A 16709-nucleotide genomic window follows, 5' to 3' on the forward strand; every position below is an offset into this window, starting at 1 on the left:
GGGCGGCTCTGCGCGCCGGCTCCCCGACCCGCCCCAGCGGCCCAGGCCAGAGGCTGCGCGGCGCCGAGCGGCGGGGTGTGCCCGGGCTGCCCCAGAGCGGGGAGGAGGCGAGGCTGGGCCGGCCCCACGGGCCCTGCAGGGGCCACACCTCGGCCGCCCCCAGCAGTGCGCCCGCGGGGCCCGGGCTCCAGGCACCCGGAGCCCGCAGCCTGCCCGGCTGCACCCGGGGCCCCGCGCGGCTCCCTCGAGTCCGGACCGTCCAGGGCTTCGCTCCCAGCTGTGGCAGGCGCTATCGCCGCTCCGGGCTCTGAGGGGACGTCTGTTTGCACGCCCATCTGCTTACTTAAAAAAAAAAAAATCTCTTAAGTCAAGACAGCACCTTGGGGGAGGTTGGGGGGCGGAATCGAGGGGCCCCGCCTCGCACTTGGGAAGGGCCCAGCACCCAGGGGTGGCACCCGTGCACCCCAACCCCGGGCCGGGCCTCTGAGGAAGGGTGTGTGTGAATGGGGGGCCCCCCCAAGCCTCCCGGAGTGGGGGGCGGGGCCCAGGCCTCTCCCCTCTTTGTACCACTCCCCCCCCTTCCAGGCAAGGTTCTGTCGTTCGTGCTTCCCCCGCTTCAGTTAATCTTTGTTCCCCTTTTCTGCTAAGAGGAGGAAAAAAAAAAAAAAAGAAAGAAAAGAAGGAAAAAAGGCGTGACTTGATTTTCAAACGAAACTCCCACAGCAAACAAAACCCTTTTAGAGAAATAAGAAAGGAGGAAGAAGGAAGAAAAGCGGGAAGGGGAGGGTGAAAAAGAGCGAGAGAAGCCCGCAGGCTTTGAATTCGAGTGGGAGAGTTGAACCGAAAGGGAGAGAAAGAAAAGGCAGAAAAATCCTCGCCGCGGTGGAAAGAGAAAAGAAAACTTGGGCTGACAGGCGGGGGTGCTGGGGGTGGAAGGAAGTGAGAAAACAAAAGAGAGATAAAAGGGCTGCTTCTGGTGTCTTCCTCGGCGAGCTGGCTGAGGAGGAGCTGTTTTACATCTCTTCACGTCAGCCCTGCCTCATTCCCTTCTTCCAGGGAGGGAGAGCGCGAGCGAGAGAGCGAGGAGGGGGAGAGAGAGAGAGAGAGAGAAAGAGGAGCCGGAGGGAGGGCGGCGGAGCGGCGGCGGCGGGTGCGCGTGGAGGCGGGCGCGCAGCAGCAACCCCGGCCGCCGTGGGCAAGCCAGGAGCCCCCGGCCCGGCCCGCCCGGCCCGCCCGCGGGGCCCAGCGCAGGAGCCGCGCCCGGAGCCAGGGTGAGTGTCCCGTGCGGCCCGCAGCCCCCTCGGGCCCGCGGCCCCCGCACCCCGCCACCCCGGGGCTGCGCGCGGGCGAGGGCGCGGGGGGCGCGGGGGTGGGTCGCGGCGGCGGCGGCGGCCGGCCCGCCCCCCGTCTCTCCCCGGGGACGGCGGCGCGCAGGGCCGCGCCGCTGCTGCAAACATGTCGTCTTCTCCTTTCACTTCCACATTCCCTCATGCCGGAGAGCTGGAGGGAGAGCGGGAGAACCGGGGAAAGAGCGAGAGATGGCGTCCTGGGGGAGGGGGAAGGGGAGAGGGGGAAGGGAAAGAGAGAGGGAGCGAAAGAGGGCGCGAGCGGGTAGAGCGCGCGAAGGAGAGAGAGAGGGAGAGAGAGAGAGAGAGAGAGAGAGAGAAGCAAAAATGAAAGGAGAGCGCCGCGGCGGCGGCCGTGGTGGCGGCGCGGGAGGCGCGGGAGGCCCGGGAGGCGGCGGCGACGCCGGGGCCGCACGTGGGTGTCCCGGCGCCCGCTGCGCTCCCCCCCGCGCCCGGCCGGGACGCGAAGTTTCACCCCCTCGCCGCCCCGCCCCTGTTTGTGCCCGCAAACTTTATTCTCCAGCCGGGTGGGGTGGCTGCGCGTCCCCGCCAGCGGCTGCGCCGGGGGTGGGGTGGCTGGGGTGGGGGTCGGGGTGCCCCACCGGACCGCGGGGCGTCCCGGCCCAGACTTATGGAAGGTGATCGCCGGCTCCGGGGTGTTGGGGAAACTGGGGGGGCGGCCGGGGGTGCCGGGGCGGGGGCTCCCTGCGGCAGCTCCCGGTGCTCAGCCCTTCTTCCTGGACGTCCTCTGTCCGTCTGCTCGCGGTCATTTTCCTAATTGGATGGAGCTGTGGGGCGTGATCACCGGCGTCAGATCGGGTTCCCCCAGCCCCACAACCCCAGCTGCCAGGTGGGCCCGGAGGCTGGGGACTCGACGGGGCAGCCCCTGGCTCCCCACGCGGTCGCCCAGCTCATCCGATCCGGCCTGGGTGCCACCGCCCGCCGCTAACCGCGGACCTGCTAACTAGTGCGTATCGGGTTGGGTTTTTGGTTGGGTTTTTTGTTGTTGTTTCAACTTGCCTTCTAAAATGACTTTTACAGTCGCTGCAGTGGCTTGCCTCCAGTCTGAACTGTAGTTTGGGAAGATTGAAGGGGCCGGCTAGGTGCTTCTGTGGTTTGAAGTGGATTGGGCTGGGACTACTGGCTGTGGGGACACTGTGAGGGGCGGGCCCTTCTCGGTCTGCCAGGGTCCTCGTGGGCTACCCTGGAGTCACAGGGACCAGTGCCTTGCTTGGGGCGGGGGGGATTGGAGTTTGGAGATCACATCCTAGTGCCTTCATTTCCAGGACAGAAAGTACCTGGAAAGCTCCTCACTGTTCCCCTTGGACATGTGGGAGATTTCACAAAACTCCCCCACAGGTGTGTGCTAAGAAGGACTTTGGCTCCTGGGGGTCACCCAGCCAGCTCTGACGCTGTTCTCTTCAGCGCCGCACTTGTGTAAGTAGAAACAGCCAGAGTCCAATTCTGCCGGCACAGTTCCCCCTCCCCCGTCCCTGGGGTGGGGTACATCTGCATCTCCTCTGTGGCCTCATCGGGGGGTCCTCAAAGACCCCCCGGGTAGGGGAGGCTCTCCCTGGGACAGGGGAGAGGGGCCCTTGACTACTGTTAAGTATTAGAAAACGTGTATCTGATGTTAGCCATCAACACATGACTGGCTTTGGTTCTCCAGACCTAGCAAGGCCAAAACTTTCTGACTGCTTTGGGAATAATTTCTAGAAGTTTCCCGGTGGTCCTGTCTGGAGGTGGCCCGAGTAGAACGTATAATTGGTCACCTGTGGCTCTTACCACACTGGCATTCTTGGCGATATAGTGTGTGGACTATGGGATGGAGCTGTGGGTTCCCAGGCTGAGTCCCAAGTGTATCCCTGTTCCGAGATGTGTGTGTGTGTGTGTGTTGGGAGGGGGTAGGCAATGGACCATTCACTTTGCAGGGGGCTCACTTCCATTCCAACCACATCTTCCCAACCAGAGACTTCTTTTCAGCTCTCTGTCTAGCAGCGAGGACTGACAGATGAGGCCTGGCATGGCATCAGAGTTGGAAGGGAGAGACTAATGGACCACCGGAGATTGTGCTATTTTAGGCTTCCCTGGTGGCCCCTAGATATTCCCAGCAAGGCTGTGCTCAGCAGGAAACGGGGCTTCTTTCGGGGAGGGAGTAAATAAATAAAAGGATGGCTGCCTTTGGGAGGAGACACCATGCCTGCTGCTGACGTAAGGGGCGGGCTTCCCGCTTGGTCTCACTTCCTCCCAACCCCGCCACCACCTCCCAGGGATCTGAGCCTGCTAGGGCTCACATAAAGGGGGTAGATCCAGCTCTTACACCTAACAGCCAACAGACGACCTTAGCAGTTATCGGAAGGAAACTGAGGCAGGAAGAAGGCTCCATGCTGGAGCCACTAAGTCAGTTGGCGGAGCAGGCCCTGAAACCTGAGGTTCCCGGGACCAGTCTCCCGAGCCATTCCCGCCGCCGTGGGGCAGCCCCAGTCCAGTTTGGCCATGACAGCTTCGAACCCTGGGCTCCTGCTGCAGGCCTAAGCAAGGTGCATGTAGCACCTGACGCCTCAGGTGCCTCTCACTTGCTGCCCTGGAGGAGCCTGTGTGTGACCACAAAGAGGACCCAGGTGTATCTGTTTGTTCCATCGCCGACTTGTGAGGCCAGCCGGCCCAGGAGGCAGTGGAACTGTCAGGGTGTTCCAGATATGTGGTTTGGAAGAAGGGTGAGGTCATCCAGGAAGTTCACACTCAGGCAAGACGCAGACCCGGGCCCTGCTGTAGGGCTGGTGCCTGGTGGGCTGCAGAGTGAAGGTTCTGGACATTTCAAGCAGATGGAACCCAGGAGTGACACCTGGACGGGGTGATTGATGGGAGCTGCCAAGCTGTGCTGTGAGCTATTGCAGCACAGGCCAGGCAGGTGAAGCAGAGGAGGCTGGAAAGAAGAGACTCCCAAGAGGGGTGGAGCCACAGGCTGGAGTGTCCTGCACAAGAGAAGGGTGGTTTTGAAACAGACTTGGGTGTGGGGAGAACCATGAGGGTGACACTGTCATTTCAGGCCAGGGTGCTGCAGGGCTTCGTGTGTGCCATTGCCTGTGGTCCTTGCGAGTGCCAGCAATTGCTGGTCTCATTTGGTGGTCTGGGAAGCAAGACAAAGGGTTTAGGGAACTTGTCTAAAAGGCCTAGAGTTTGTACCTGAAAGCTGGACAGATTGAGCACAGACTACGTGTAACCTGCTTGTGGACTCGCTGTAGCATCGCAAACCAGAGCGCTGGTTGGAGTCTCGACTGCTCTGCTTCCCACCCAGCTCCCTGCTAATGTGCCTGGGAAAGCAGCAGAGGATGGCTCAGGTCCCTGGGCTCCTGTTATTCGAGTGGAAACCCAGATGGAGTTCTTAGCTACTTGCTTTGGTTTGACCCCGACTATTGTAGTCCTTTGGGGAGTTTACCAGCAAAGGAAGATCTCTCTTCTTCTCTGTCACTGCCTTTTAAATACATAAAGTACATCTTTAAAAACTAGAAAAGTAGTGGTTGGTCTCCAGCAGAGGGAGGCTGGCTGGGGAGCCTTCCCTGCCTCGTTTGCCAGAGCCCCCCTAGCTGCCTGGAAATGGTGGGTACAATGGGTGCTTCCTCTGTGGGGGGGTCCTTAACTGCTGCCCTGGGCAGATGGTTAATGGCCGATCAGGACTGTTTTGTGCTTGGTAAAGTTTCAGGAGGCCTTTTGAGTGCAGGTAGGTCTCCAGTTTAGTTTGGTTTGCAATATAAGTGTGAGTTTCAAAATATTTTTTGGCACCAGAGTAATCTTTTGGATCTGTTTCTGGTGAACTTTTCGAAGTGTCCTTGCATTTGAAATGTGTGGACTTTTTTAAGCTACCAAATGGCGAAACACCTCTTAAAGGTGCTCCCAGCTGCACAGGAGCTCACCTGCCTGTCTACTTCCTGGGATGCTGGTCCCGCCCCTTGCAGGCCAGCGGTCCATCGGTCCATGATGTATCAGACACTGTGCGGGGCCCCATGCTCTTCCTCACAGGGCTTGCCTTCTCCCTGGGAGGCAGACCCGGAACTCCTAATTACACAAGTCCTCTTTAATTACAGTTGTTAGAAAAGCTTCAAAGGAAAAAGGCGTGGGGGTGGAGGGAGGTAGGCTGTCCCGAAGGCAGGGATGTGGGGGAAGCCATGCTACCAAGGCTAGAGCAGCAGCCTGCTGACCTTGACGTAGGCCTTGCTGCCTTGCCTGTGGTGCCCGGGCCAGCAGCATCAGCAGTACTTGGGGCTTGTTGCAAATGCAGACTCTTGGGGCCCCTGGGCAGACTTGCTGAATCCGCATCTCCACTAGAGTCACGTGCAAGATACTGGCCCTGGGAAGCACCCGTGGACTCGAAAGCACTGACCGGGGCATGCATTCCGGCCAGGCGGACAACCTCGGTCAAGTCCCTGCTCGGGCAACCTGGGGCATCTCGCAGATGCCTTCTGGCTCCTGTCACCTACGTGTTTCATGGCTTGTGCTTGTTAGAGGTGCGGACCAGGGCCTGTGTGCCTGAAGTCAGGGAGGGGGCAGGCAGCAGCAGTCCACATGCTGGTCTTAAAGTGACAGGAGGCAGGGTCGAAGTGCTTCAGATCCCTGGGAAGAGGCGCTGTGTGCTAGCAGCTGTGTCTGGGTTCTGTGTGTGCTGTGTTAGGGTGGGGAGAACCCTGAACTCTCATCAGCTTCCAGGGAGCCCTTGAGGAATTCACTGCCCTTGTCCAGCTCTTTGGCTAGATAGCACTTGCTGTGTGCCAGGCCCAGTTCTCTGAATAATTGTTTGTATGTGTGTGTGTGTACATACTGATTGCTGGAGAAATGAAATTAAAGTAAATGTTTGTTTTGATGCAAAAAAAAATTTTTGAGACTATTTTATTTGTAAAGCAGAGTTACAGAGAAAAAAAGGAGACAGAACTTCTCTTTCACCCACTGCTTCCTGCCGTAGATGGCCGTAATGGTGGGGTTGAGCCTATCCAAAGTCAAGAGCCAGAAGCTTCTTCTGGATCTCCAGTGCAGGTGCAGAGTCCTAAGGCCTTAGGCCATCCTCTTCTGCTTTCCCAGGCCACAAGCAGGGAGCTGGCAGGGAAGTGGAGCAACTGGGACACAAACCGGCATCTATATGGGATCCTAGCGCATGCAAGGCGAGGACTTAGCCACTGGGCTATTGCTCTGGGCCCTTTTCATGAACTTTTAAAGTTTATTTTGGAGGGAGAGAGAGTGTTCAGGAAGCTGGAGTCAGAGGCAGGTATCAAACCCAGGCATTCACAACAAAGCAATAAGGAGCCTCATCAGTAACTGCTAAGCCTAAGCATTTAGCTTGTTTATTTGTTTGTTTATTTTCATTTAGTCTGAAAAGCAGCTTTACTCCCCAGATAGCTGTAACGGCCAGAGCTGGGCCAGGCTGAAACTAGAAACTCAAGGTTCAGGCCAGGCCTCTCACGTGGGTGACCCACATGCTTGAACTGTAACCTCCCAGGCTGTGTTTTATGCTCACACCCCCAACACCACCAACACCATGGACTCTCTGAAGCATTGTCATATTAACTGATTTAGATTGAATTCCTTTCCTGAGGTCATACACCCTGCATGTTGTCAGAGCCGGGATTGGAACCCCTGCTTAGGACACCTGCCTTAGGAACAGGGTAGGCAGGACTGGGGACGGGCTGTGAGCCCTTTGCAGGTAAGTGTCTGTGCATCTATAAAACAGAAAGGGTTTTCCCACAGAATCCTGTTATGACCAGTGCTACCTTGCCAGGTCAGCCCATGAAAATGCCTATCACAGTTGGGCTCAGCTTATGCAGATTTGTAAAGAATTTTAAAATGAGGTTGGTGGGCCAAGTGCAATGGCTCAAAAGACAAATCCTCACCTTGCAAGCACCAGCATCCCATATGGGCTCCAGTTCATGTCCCAGCTACTCCACTTCCCATCCAGCTGTGCCCTGGGAAAGAATGGCCCAAAGCCTTGGGACCCTGCACCCATGTGGGAGACCTGGAAAAGGCTCCAGGCTCCTGGCTTCAGATTAGTTCAGCTTCAGCTATTGTGGCTATGTGGGGAGTAAATCAATGGATAGAAGATCTTCCTCTCTGTCTCTCTTCCCATCTGTATATCTGACTTTGCAATAAATCACTAAAAAATAAGATTGCTGTAGCACCAAAGGCTAAATGGGCATCTCTCTGGGTCCCTCCTCTCCTTGCTGCAGTTTGGTGTCTTAGCTATGGCTGTATGCTACTTGCTTTGGCCTGCCTGGTGAGATCTCTTGGCCTCTGTCCCTATTGTTATGTTCCCATTTTAAAGCTTTAGAGCTGTGTTTATTTTATTATTATTATTTTTTAAGATTTATTTTATTTTTATTGGAAAGGCGGATATACAGAGAGGAGAGACAGAGAGGAAGATCTTCCGTCCAATGATTCACTCCCCAAGTGAGCGCAACGGCTGATGCTATGCCAATCCGAAGCCAGGAGCCTCTTCCAGGTCTCCCACGCGGGTGCAGGGTCCCAAAGCCTTGGGCTGTCCTCGACTGCTTTCCCGGGCCACAGGCAGGGAGCTGGAAGGGAAGCGGGGCCGCCGGGATTAGAACCGGCACCCATATGGGATCCCAGGCATGCAAGGTGAGGACCTTAACCACTGTGCCACTGTGCCGGGCCCTAAACTTTTTTTTATATTTGGATATTTTCAGGATAATATATCTTCCAATTCACTGATTCTCTCTCTAGTTACCTCTTCTGAATAGCCTTTTTACAAAAGAGCTTAGTACCAATATTAACTTAAGATTTAATATATTTGGTGTGTTTGTGGTTGTTTTTGATGCTCATCCGTGGAGTTTTTAATAGAGATTATATTTAATCATGTTGAATGTATATATTTTGTATTCAGTAGTTGCTGTGTTGCTTGGTGGTGTCTGTCGGTATTTTTTCATTTTTACTACTGTAAAGAGAGCAGATTGCATAGATGACATTCTAAGAAAAAAAAACATCCTGTGCATTCCTGGTTTTCGATTGTGAGCTCATACGTGTTAGAATCCGTCCCTGAGAACTTGTGGAGAGAGAGGGCAATAGCTCAGAGGGCCGTGTTTCCTTTGACCAGATTCCCAAAACCCTGCTGTGAGATCCACTTTGCAACTTTCAGTCTAGTGCCCAAGTCCAAACCCACATGAAGGTCTGCCCGTGAGACCGCAGATTTTCCGAGAAATCTTTTTCTTTTAAAAACCCTGCCCACAGCTGCCACAGAATGGGGTTACTTCCCTTCTGACTGAATGCTGCCATCACCCTGGGTTGCTCCATTGTTGTCTGATGGCTCTCTGGAGCTTTGGTCTCAGTACTGATCACAGGAGGCCAGGCGGAGCACCTGCCACCTCCTGGGGTCCCCCTCTGCGCCCATGCCTTGCAGGATTTGAGGTTCCCTAGGACATTCTGCTCCATAGGTTGAGTCTAACTGGATTCAGAGCTTTCTGATAGCTCAGAGCTGCGTCATTGATTTCTGGAGTCCCGGTGCCTGAGTCACTACCCAGCAGAGGGTGTGTTTAGTACATATCTATTGATGTTTCTGCTCAAGTAGTAATAAAGAGAAATTGTAAGAACCAAGCTACTTCTCCCATGATTGTAGGCAAGGCTGGTGCACCTGCTAGGACCCCTGCTCCTTAGCTGTGACACGAGAGGCGGTGCTGTGGTCTCTGCTTGCTGTCACAGGCTGAGATTCAGTGCGGCTGCTGTGACAGATGTGGTACTAGAGTGTGACTTGGCTCGCAGGAGGAGGGAGGGCCATGGAGAGAAGTTGCTGGAAGATAGGGAGGAGAGAGTTCTAGGGTCGATTCATAGGAATATGGCAGTTTTGTGACATGCAACAATTAGCTACTTGAAAAATAAACACATTATGAAGAATAAATTACAGATGAGCAATATTTTCCAAAACTAAATTGGGAAAAATTCTTTCTCAATATGACTTCAAACTCAGAAGCCATAAAAATAATAATATTAATGATAATGGTTTGGGCCCGGTACTATGGCTTAGTTGGCTAATCCTTCTTCCTGCAAGCACCAGGATCCCATATGGGCACCAGTTTATGTCCTGGCTGCTCCATCCCCATCCAGCTCTCTGCTTGTGGCCTGGGAAGGCAGTTGAGGACAGCCCACAGCCTTGGAACCCTGCACCCATATGAGAAACCCAAAAGAAGCTCTTTTTTGCAACCCTTTGGGGAGTGAACCAGAGGATAAAAGATCTTTGTCTCTCCTTCTCAATGTAAATCTGCCTTTAATAAAAATAAAATAAGTCTTAAATAATAAATTTGACCTTACATAAGTTAAGAATTTATGTATGATAAAAATTGTCACTAACAAAGCCAAAGTAGAAAAACATTCTTGTGATAAGTTTTTAAAATTAAGTTTCTTTCTTTAGTATCTGAAAAGCTCTACAAATCAATTTAAAAAATGCTACCAGGGTCACTGTGACACAGTGGATTAGGCCACTGTTGGCAAGGCTGGCATCCAATATGGGCACCAGCTACTCTCCTTCCAATCCAGTGCCCTGCTAATGTGCCTGGAAATACAGTAGAGAATGGCCCAAGTACTGGGCATCTGTTACTCTTATGGCAGAATTTCTAGCTCCTGGCTTCAACCTGGCCCAGCCTTGACTGTTGCAGCCATTTGAGCAGTGAACCAGTACATGGGAGATCTCTGTCTCTCTCTGTTACCCTGGCTTTTAAATAAGTGCTTAAAAAAAAAAAAAAGACCATCAATCCAGTTTCTTAAGCAGGGCTAAGCGTAGAAGCCATATATAGAGAAAGAAATACAAACGACTGTAATGATAGAAGATGTTCAGCCCATCAGCAATGAGAGAAGTGCAGATTTCCTCTCGGGATGTGACAGTCAGCATCAGTGTCCGCACCACTGTTGATGCAAGGGTGCATCAGAGAGGACCCTGACTGTATTTATTAAAATGAAACCTGCACAGGTTTTTACCCCTGTGAGACTTCCTCCTACAGGTATGTGTGCTTACTTGTGAAATGAAACATTTTTTAGATAGCTTGTTGCATCATTACTTGTCTGGGTCCAAAAAAAAAAAAAAGTAGCCATGAGTAGAGAATTAGTAAACAAATTATCCATCACCAATTGTGGCAATTTTAGCTGTAGGAAAACATGGGCAGGGGCCAACATTGTGACACAGTATGGGCCCCAGTTTGTGTCTTGGCTGTCTCACTGCTCATCCAGCTCCCTGCTATTACACCTGGAAAAGCGGTAGAGGATGATCCAAGTCCTTGGGCCCCTGCCATCCACATGGCCGACCCTGGCCCAACCTCAGCCATTCTGGTCTTGTGGGCAGTGAACCAACGGATAGAAGATCTCTCCCCTTCTCTCTGTTAAATGGATCTTTATTACACACACACATACAACATAGGCAGGCTCCCTTTGTGCCCAAAGCATTGCATACTGGCTACAATGCAGTTTGTCCTAAGTGTGTAAGCGAGGGTAGGATGCAGTGTCCCTGTTTGAGAGACAAAAGAACCTCCCATCCAATGGTTCACTCCCCAAATGTCAGCAAGACCCAGGGCAGGGCCAGGCTGAAGCCAGGAGTCTGGGACTCTGCCCAGGTCTCCAGTGTGGGTGACAGGGGCCCAAGGACTTGAGTTATCCATTACCTTGCAGAATGTGCATCAGCTTTAACCAGGCTTCAGGAGCAGGAACCAGGAGTCGAACTCATGTACTCTGATGTGAGACGTGAGCCCTCTGTCCCTGCAAGACTGGACACTCTCTTCTCTGTATTAAAACTGTCATCTCATTGGTCAAGGGATGATGACATCACGACATGCTGTCCACCAGGTCCTAGACCCACTCCTCCCAGGGGAGTAAATGTGCATTGCCAGTCCCACCTCTCCAGCTGGCTGGAGCCCATGGGGCAGAGCTCAGGCAGTAGGTGGTGAAGGCAGGTGCAGAGGCCAGCCACTGCATCAGACAATGGGGAGGGCAGGGATGGGCGCTGCCGCCCTGCCTTTGAAGCTGCTGGCTTTTATCGGCACATCTGAACCTTCGACCTATTTCAGTGGAGCTTTTATTATCGTCTGTGAACTGGCCTCAGGTGGGTACCAGCTACTGGCAGGTGTGAGGGAAGTACTTCCTGGTGTCCTCAGCTGGTGCATTCATTTTGGTTTATGATAGAGAAGTTTTCAGGGCTACAGGCCCTTGGTACATGGAAGATTCTTGAAGAATAACTTTGTAGAATCTTTGTCTATCCAAAGGTGCATTTGGATGCATTTTGTTAATTGGAGCGAGAGCTGCATTTCTTTTCTATGTTTGTTTCATGAAAATACCTGCCCTGAGTTTTTCAAAGTGGAGAGTGCTGGCTGCTCCCCTTTGCTACAGAAAATTGCTATGTGGAGCCCAAGGCCAAGGAAGCCATTGGTGAGGATGCAACCCACCAGGGGAGAATGAGATGTCTTTAAAACACAAAATCACCCTGGACCAGCTGCCCTTGTGTGTCATAATTGTTTTTTATGCTGGAGGCAACATTTCCAGGCCGACAGTGGTGGGTGCCTACAGGATCTGTGGACCCAAGCTGGATGCCCAACACGCCGGCCACCCTACCATGTGGTGACATTACAAGGGATACCTCCCGCCCGCTATTTTTCGATGGGTGAAGACAGCAGCCTCAGAATATCAGGGTGCTATCCTGTGTGGCTTTTCTGCTCGTCAGTGTGCTGGGGTACTGAGTGTGTAAGTGGAGAGAAAACGCCTAGAAAGCAGTTCCCAAATGGGTGCAGTAAGATGGGGTTTAGGGGTCCAGTGCTGTGACACAGCAGGTTAAACTACTGTCTGAGGCACTGACAATCCCCTAGGGGCACCAATTCCAGTCTTGGCTACTCTACTTCCAGTCCAGCTCCCCGCTAATGTGCCTGAGAAGGCAGTAGAAGATGGCCCAAAGCCTTGGGACCCTGCACGCATGTCAGAGACTTGGAAGAAGCTCCTCGCTCCTGGCTTTGGCCTGGCCCAACCTCAGCCATTTTGGCCATTTGGGAAATGACCCAGCAGAGGAAAGATCTCACTGTCCCTCCGACCTCCTCCATGACTTTGCCTTTCAAATAAATAAAATAAATATCTTTTTAAATGAGAAAAAGATTTTAAAGCTTGGCTTTTTTTTTTTTTTTAAGAAAAGATTCATGAGCCTGGCATGATAGCCTAGTGGCTAAAGTCCTCCTCACCCTGCGTGTGCCAGGATCCCATATGGGCACCGATTCGTGTCCCAGCTGCTCCACTTCCCACCCAGCTCCCTGCTTGTGGCCTCCTGGGAAAGCAGCAGAGGATGGCCCAGATCCTTGGGACCCTGCACCCATGAGGAAGAGCCGGAAGAAGCTCCTGGCTCCTGGCTTCAGATCGGCCATCGCGGCCACTTGAGGAGTGAACCAGCAGATGGAAGATCTTTCTCTATCTCCTCTCTGTAAGTCTGACTTTCCAATATAAATAAATAAGTCTTAAAAAATGATTCACTTACTTGTTTCAAAGACAGAGTGACCCAGAGAAAGAGAGACACACATAGAAAGATCTTCCATCCACTAATTTCCTCCCCAAATGGCTGCAGTGACTGAGGGTGGGCCAAGCTAAGGTCAGGAGCTTCCCCCTAGTCTCCCAAGTGGGCTTGGAGACCCAACCACTTGCGCCATCCTCCACTACTTTCCCATGTGTATTAGCAGGGAGCTATATTGAAAGTGGACTGACGGGAATCAACCCTGGGGTATGCCCACCTGCAGGCATCGGCCTAACCCTCTGCCCCATAGTGCCTGAGCCAGCTTCTGGCTTTTCATCATGAAAAGGAGCGGAGATATTTGGATGTCAACCTGGTGCTCATCAGGTCTGCCCAAGCCTGCATCATGAAATACGTGCCCCAAAGAACCTTCTTGGACTTGGGCCCCACTGCCAGGCGTGCTGCATGCCCCCACAGTGTCTTGCACCCTGGCCTTCTTGCTTTCTTACTTGGAACCTGACGATAGCTTCGAGGGCAGCCCTGAAGTCCCCTGGTGCCTGTTTCAGCATGTTGGGAATACCTTGCCAAAGCCCTCTGGGGGTCTTGCTGTGCCTCCGCTGTGCAGGGAGAAATCCAGGCTTGGGAGCCAGCCCCACTGCCTGCGCTTGGCACCAAATGCCTGCGAGAGCTGAGGCTGGGCCAAGCTGAAGCCAGGAGCCAGAAAGTAAATCTTGGAAGATCTTTCTCTTTCTGTGTGTTTATATGTGTGTCTCCTTTCTGTCACTCGGACTTTCAAATAGAAAATGAATGAATCTTAAAATGAATCTTTAAAAAGAAGATAAATGGAATTGAAAGATTTGTTGGAATCAAAAAGATATAAAACCCATGCATATGCAGGCAAAAAAATCATGGAAGATGCGTATTGTGAAAATACTGCATGAATGTTAAGTTTTTTGCACCCAGATAAACTTAACTTTTTAGGGGGAAAATTTCTTTATTTATTGAAAGGCACAGGAACAGGTCTTTCATGCAGTTTGGGATATGAATGTGAATATGGGATGTGGGTATCCCAAGCAGTGACTTGACCTACTATGCCACTATGCCCTCCACAACTTTTCATTCCATATTCCATGGAGTCTTTCAGGTACCTTAGTATGTTGATTCTTATAACCAGATGCAAAACCTCATGCTTTTTTTTTTCTTTAACATTTGTTTATTTTTATTTTAAAGGCAGATTTTACAGAGAGAAATAGCTTCCATGGCCAGAACTGAGCCAATCCGAAGCCAGAAGCCAGGAGCTTCTTCTGGGTTTCCCACATGGGTGCAGGGTCCCAGGGCTTTAGGCCATCCTCAACTGCTTTCCCAGGCCACAAGCAGGGAGCTGGATGGGAAGTAGAGTGGCCTGGACTAGAATCAGAGCCCATATGGGATGTTGGCACCGCATGCTGAGGATTAACACACTACACCACAGCACAAACCCCTCTTGACTTTTTTTCAAAGATTTACTAAAAATCGGAGATGTTTCATTTGATCACTCCAAATGCCTGCAGCAGCCAGGGCTGAACCGAGAGTTCAATCTAGGTCTGTCATGTGAGTGGCAGGGACCTAACTACCCGAGTCACTCTGCACGGCTTTCCGGCAGCAGACATTAGCAGGAGTCTGTGCTGCGTGCTCTGACAGGGATGCAGGTGGCCCAGGTACAGTCCTAGCTACTGTGCCAAATGCTTGGGAGTCGGAGCCAGCAGCAGGCCTGAGGGTGCTGGACAGGGCCGGCATTGCCACCAGCCCGTAGTCTGTCGTGGGGGATCCAGGCCGGCCTGTCCTCTGAGAGTGAGACAAACATCCTGGCCGCTCTCCGGAGACCTCCCCGGCGGCGGGCGGCGAGGGAAACAGAGGATTTCCTGTGCAGGCCTGGCCAGTGCCTCTGCCCCTTGCTGCAGCCCAGCTCTCCCTCCCATCCTCACGCCAGTGGGGGACAAGGACGTCGGTTGGAATTGCTGAGGAAGTCACATCGGCACTGGCTAAATCGGGCCTTCCTGTTCCCGCTGCCACTGCCGCCCAGCTCTTCCTTCTTTTCTACACCCTCGCCCTCCACATAGCATTCGTCCTGGGGCCTCCTGCCTTCAGCTTCTCTCCTTTCTGCTCCTAGCATGGTGGTCGCCTTCAGAACCAAGCCATCGGTGCTGGTCACTGCTCTCCTGCCTCCTTCCCCTCACACCCTCCTGTCCTTGCCCTCCCCTCCCAGGCTGCCAGGAAGGCCACAGGGGCTCCTGGAGGCCTGAGCCACCTCCCCCAGGGACACTGCGTGCCAGCTGCTGCCCGGATGGGTTACAGGCGCTGAATATGAGGGACACATTGCAGGTTATAGGATCCTGCTGGCTCCCTTAATGAGAGGCACACGGCGAGAGGGCGGCTGATGGCTCACTGCCTTGGGCTTTGTGGACATTTTCATTCACTCTTCCTCCCCACTCCTTGTTGCCACTTCTGATACCTGTCTCATCTGCTGGCTCCTCCTCACCCCCATATGTTCCTCAGTCCCCATCTGTGACATCACAGATCCCATCAGCAATTTGGGAGCCGGATATCACTTGTCTGTCACCTTCTCTAGCTGATTAAGGTTTTAGGAAATTAAGGTTAATGACCCACTCTGAGCGCAAACAGCAGCGACTTTGGTGTGCTCGGAGACCCAGCGTAGATGACACCACCTCCCTTCACAGCTGGCTGTGTGATGGAGGGGTGCAGGGAGGCGAGTCTTATCCCCCATGTCTTCTCCGCCGGTGCGTTCTTGCTTCTGGAGGGCCCTGACCTCACACAAGCAGGGCCAGATCTGGAGGATCCCTTAGAGATGATAGGAGACGCCCTCCTTCAAGACAGGACTGGGGACTGGGGATCCTCAGTTGCACGGCCTGGGCAGTGGGCCCGTGCATCTGCTTTTTTGCACACGTGGTCGTTGTGATTACCTGCGGGTCCCAGGGACTCCTGCCTGCGTTGTCTGGAGTCCTCTGTGGTCTCTAAAGGAGTCCTCTTTCATCATTTCCTTGCCTACATTCCACCAGCAGACATTTTACCAAGAACCTGTCAGACTGTATGGTGTGTGCCAAACTGGGCGGTGGAAGGGAATGACACAGCCTCTGTCCCTGGCAAGCTTCCGGTTCAGAAAGGGTGCTTGGGTATCAGATACCCATAGGAATCTGGGACATCGGGTCTAGAAGCGTGCTGAGGCCGGCAGGGAGAGGGAGGACTGCCTGGGGGAGGTGGCATTCCATTGAGTCTCTGCAGGCAAAGGGACACTTCTGGGGAGACTGAGTGGCTTGGGAGGGCTAAGCAGGAACCAGCTTGGCGTCGTCCAGGTCTGGGAGCCAGCAGTGGGGTCTGTAGCCCTGCAGGCCACTCTGGTGTGCACTGGGCTCGGGCTGTTTAAAGTGGAATGGAGGAGCCTCGCAGAGATGTCACCTGAGAATCTAGATCCCCAGAGGCACTTTGGCTTGACCCCTTCTGCTTCTCCCAGAGTGTCTGTTCCAAGTCTGCCGAATGCAGGTCTGTCTTTTACAGAATAGTTTCTGGATTTCTGGACTCAGTTGCATTTGTTAAAATTCGCCAAGATGTGGCATGTGGCCTGGGTGGTGAAATGTCACTTGGGGCGTCTGCATCCCACATCCAAGCTCAGTTTGGAGTCCTGGTGGCTCCACTTCTATCCAGCTTCCTGCTGATGTGCCGTGGAGTGGGCCAGGAGGCAGCAGGTGACGGCTCAGATGCTCGAGTCCCTACAACTCCCAGGGGAGACCTGGATGGAGCTCCTGACTCCTGGCTTCAGCCTGGCCCAGTCTTGACTGTGTGGGCATTTGGGGAGTGAACCAGTGATGGAAGTTGGAGCTCTTTGCTCTGTCTCTTGTCACTCTGCC

The 16709-nt window shown here is 53.4% G+C and overlaps 1 protein-coding gene across 4 annotated transcripts in view; it reads left to right on the forward strand.

Annotated features, from left to right (window-relative positions):
* The first annotated feature begins 1227 nt into the window (after positions 1 to 1227).
* ZNF710 (zinc finger protein 710) overlaps positions 1228 to 16709 on the forward strand; it is a 53794-nt gene continuing 38312 nt past the window's right edge. For 2 of the 4 annotated variants that reach the window (XM_040970086.1, XM_040970087.1), the window contains exon 1: positions 1935 to 2313. In XM_040970086.1, the coding sequence (XP_040826020.1) occupies positions 2129 to 2313 (185 nt within the window). In that variant the 5' untranslated portion in view covers positions 1935 to 2128. Of the gene's footprint in view, positions 1272 to 1934; positions 2784 to 16709 lie in introns of those variants that run through there. The other 2 variants (XM_040970091.1, XM_040970090.1) reach the window with 2 other exon arrangements.

Source organism: Ochotona curzoniae, unplaced genomic scaffold (assembly GCF_017591425.1).
Source record: "Ochotona curzoniae isolate NIBS_2020 unplaced genomic scaffold, NIBS_Ocur_1.0 scaffold_4701, whole genome shotgun sequence".
NCBI lineage: Eukaryota > Metazoa > Chordata > Mammalia > Lagomorpha > Ochotonidae > Ochotona > Ochotona curzoniae.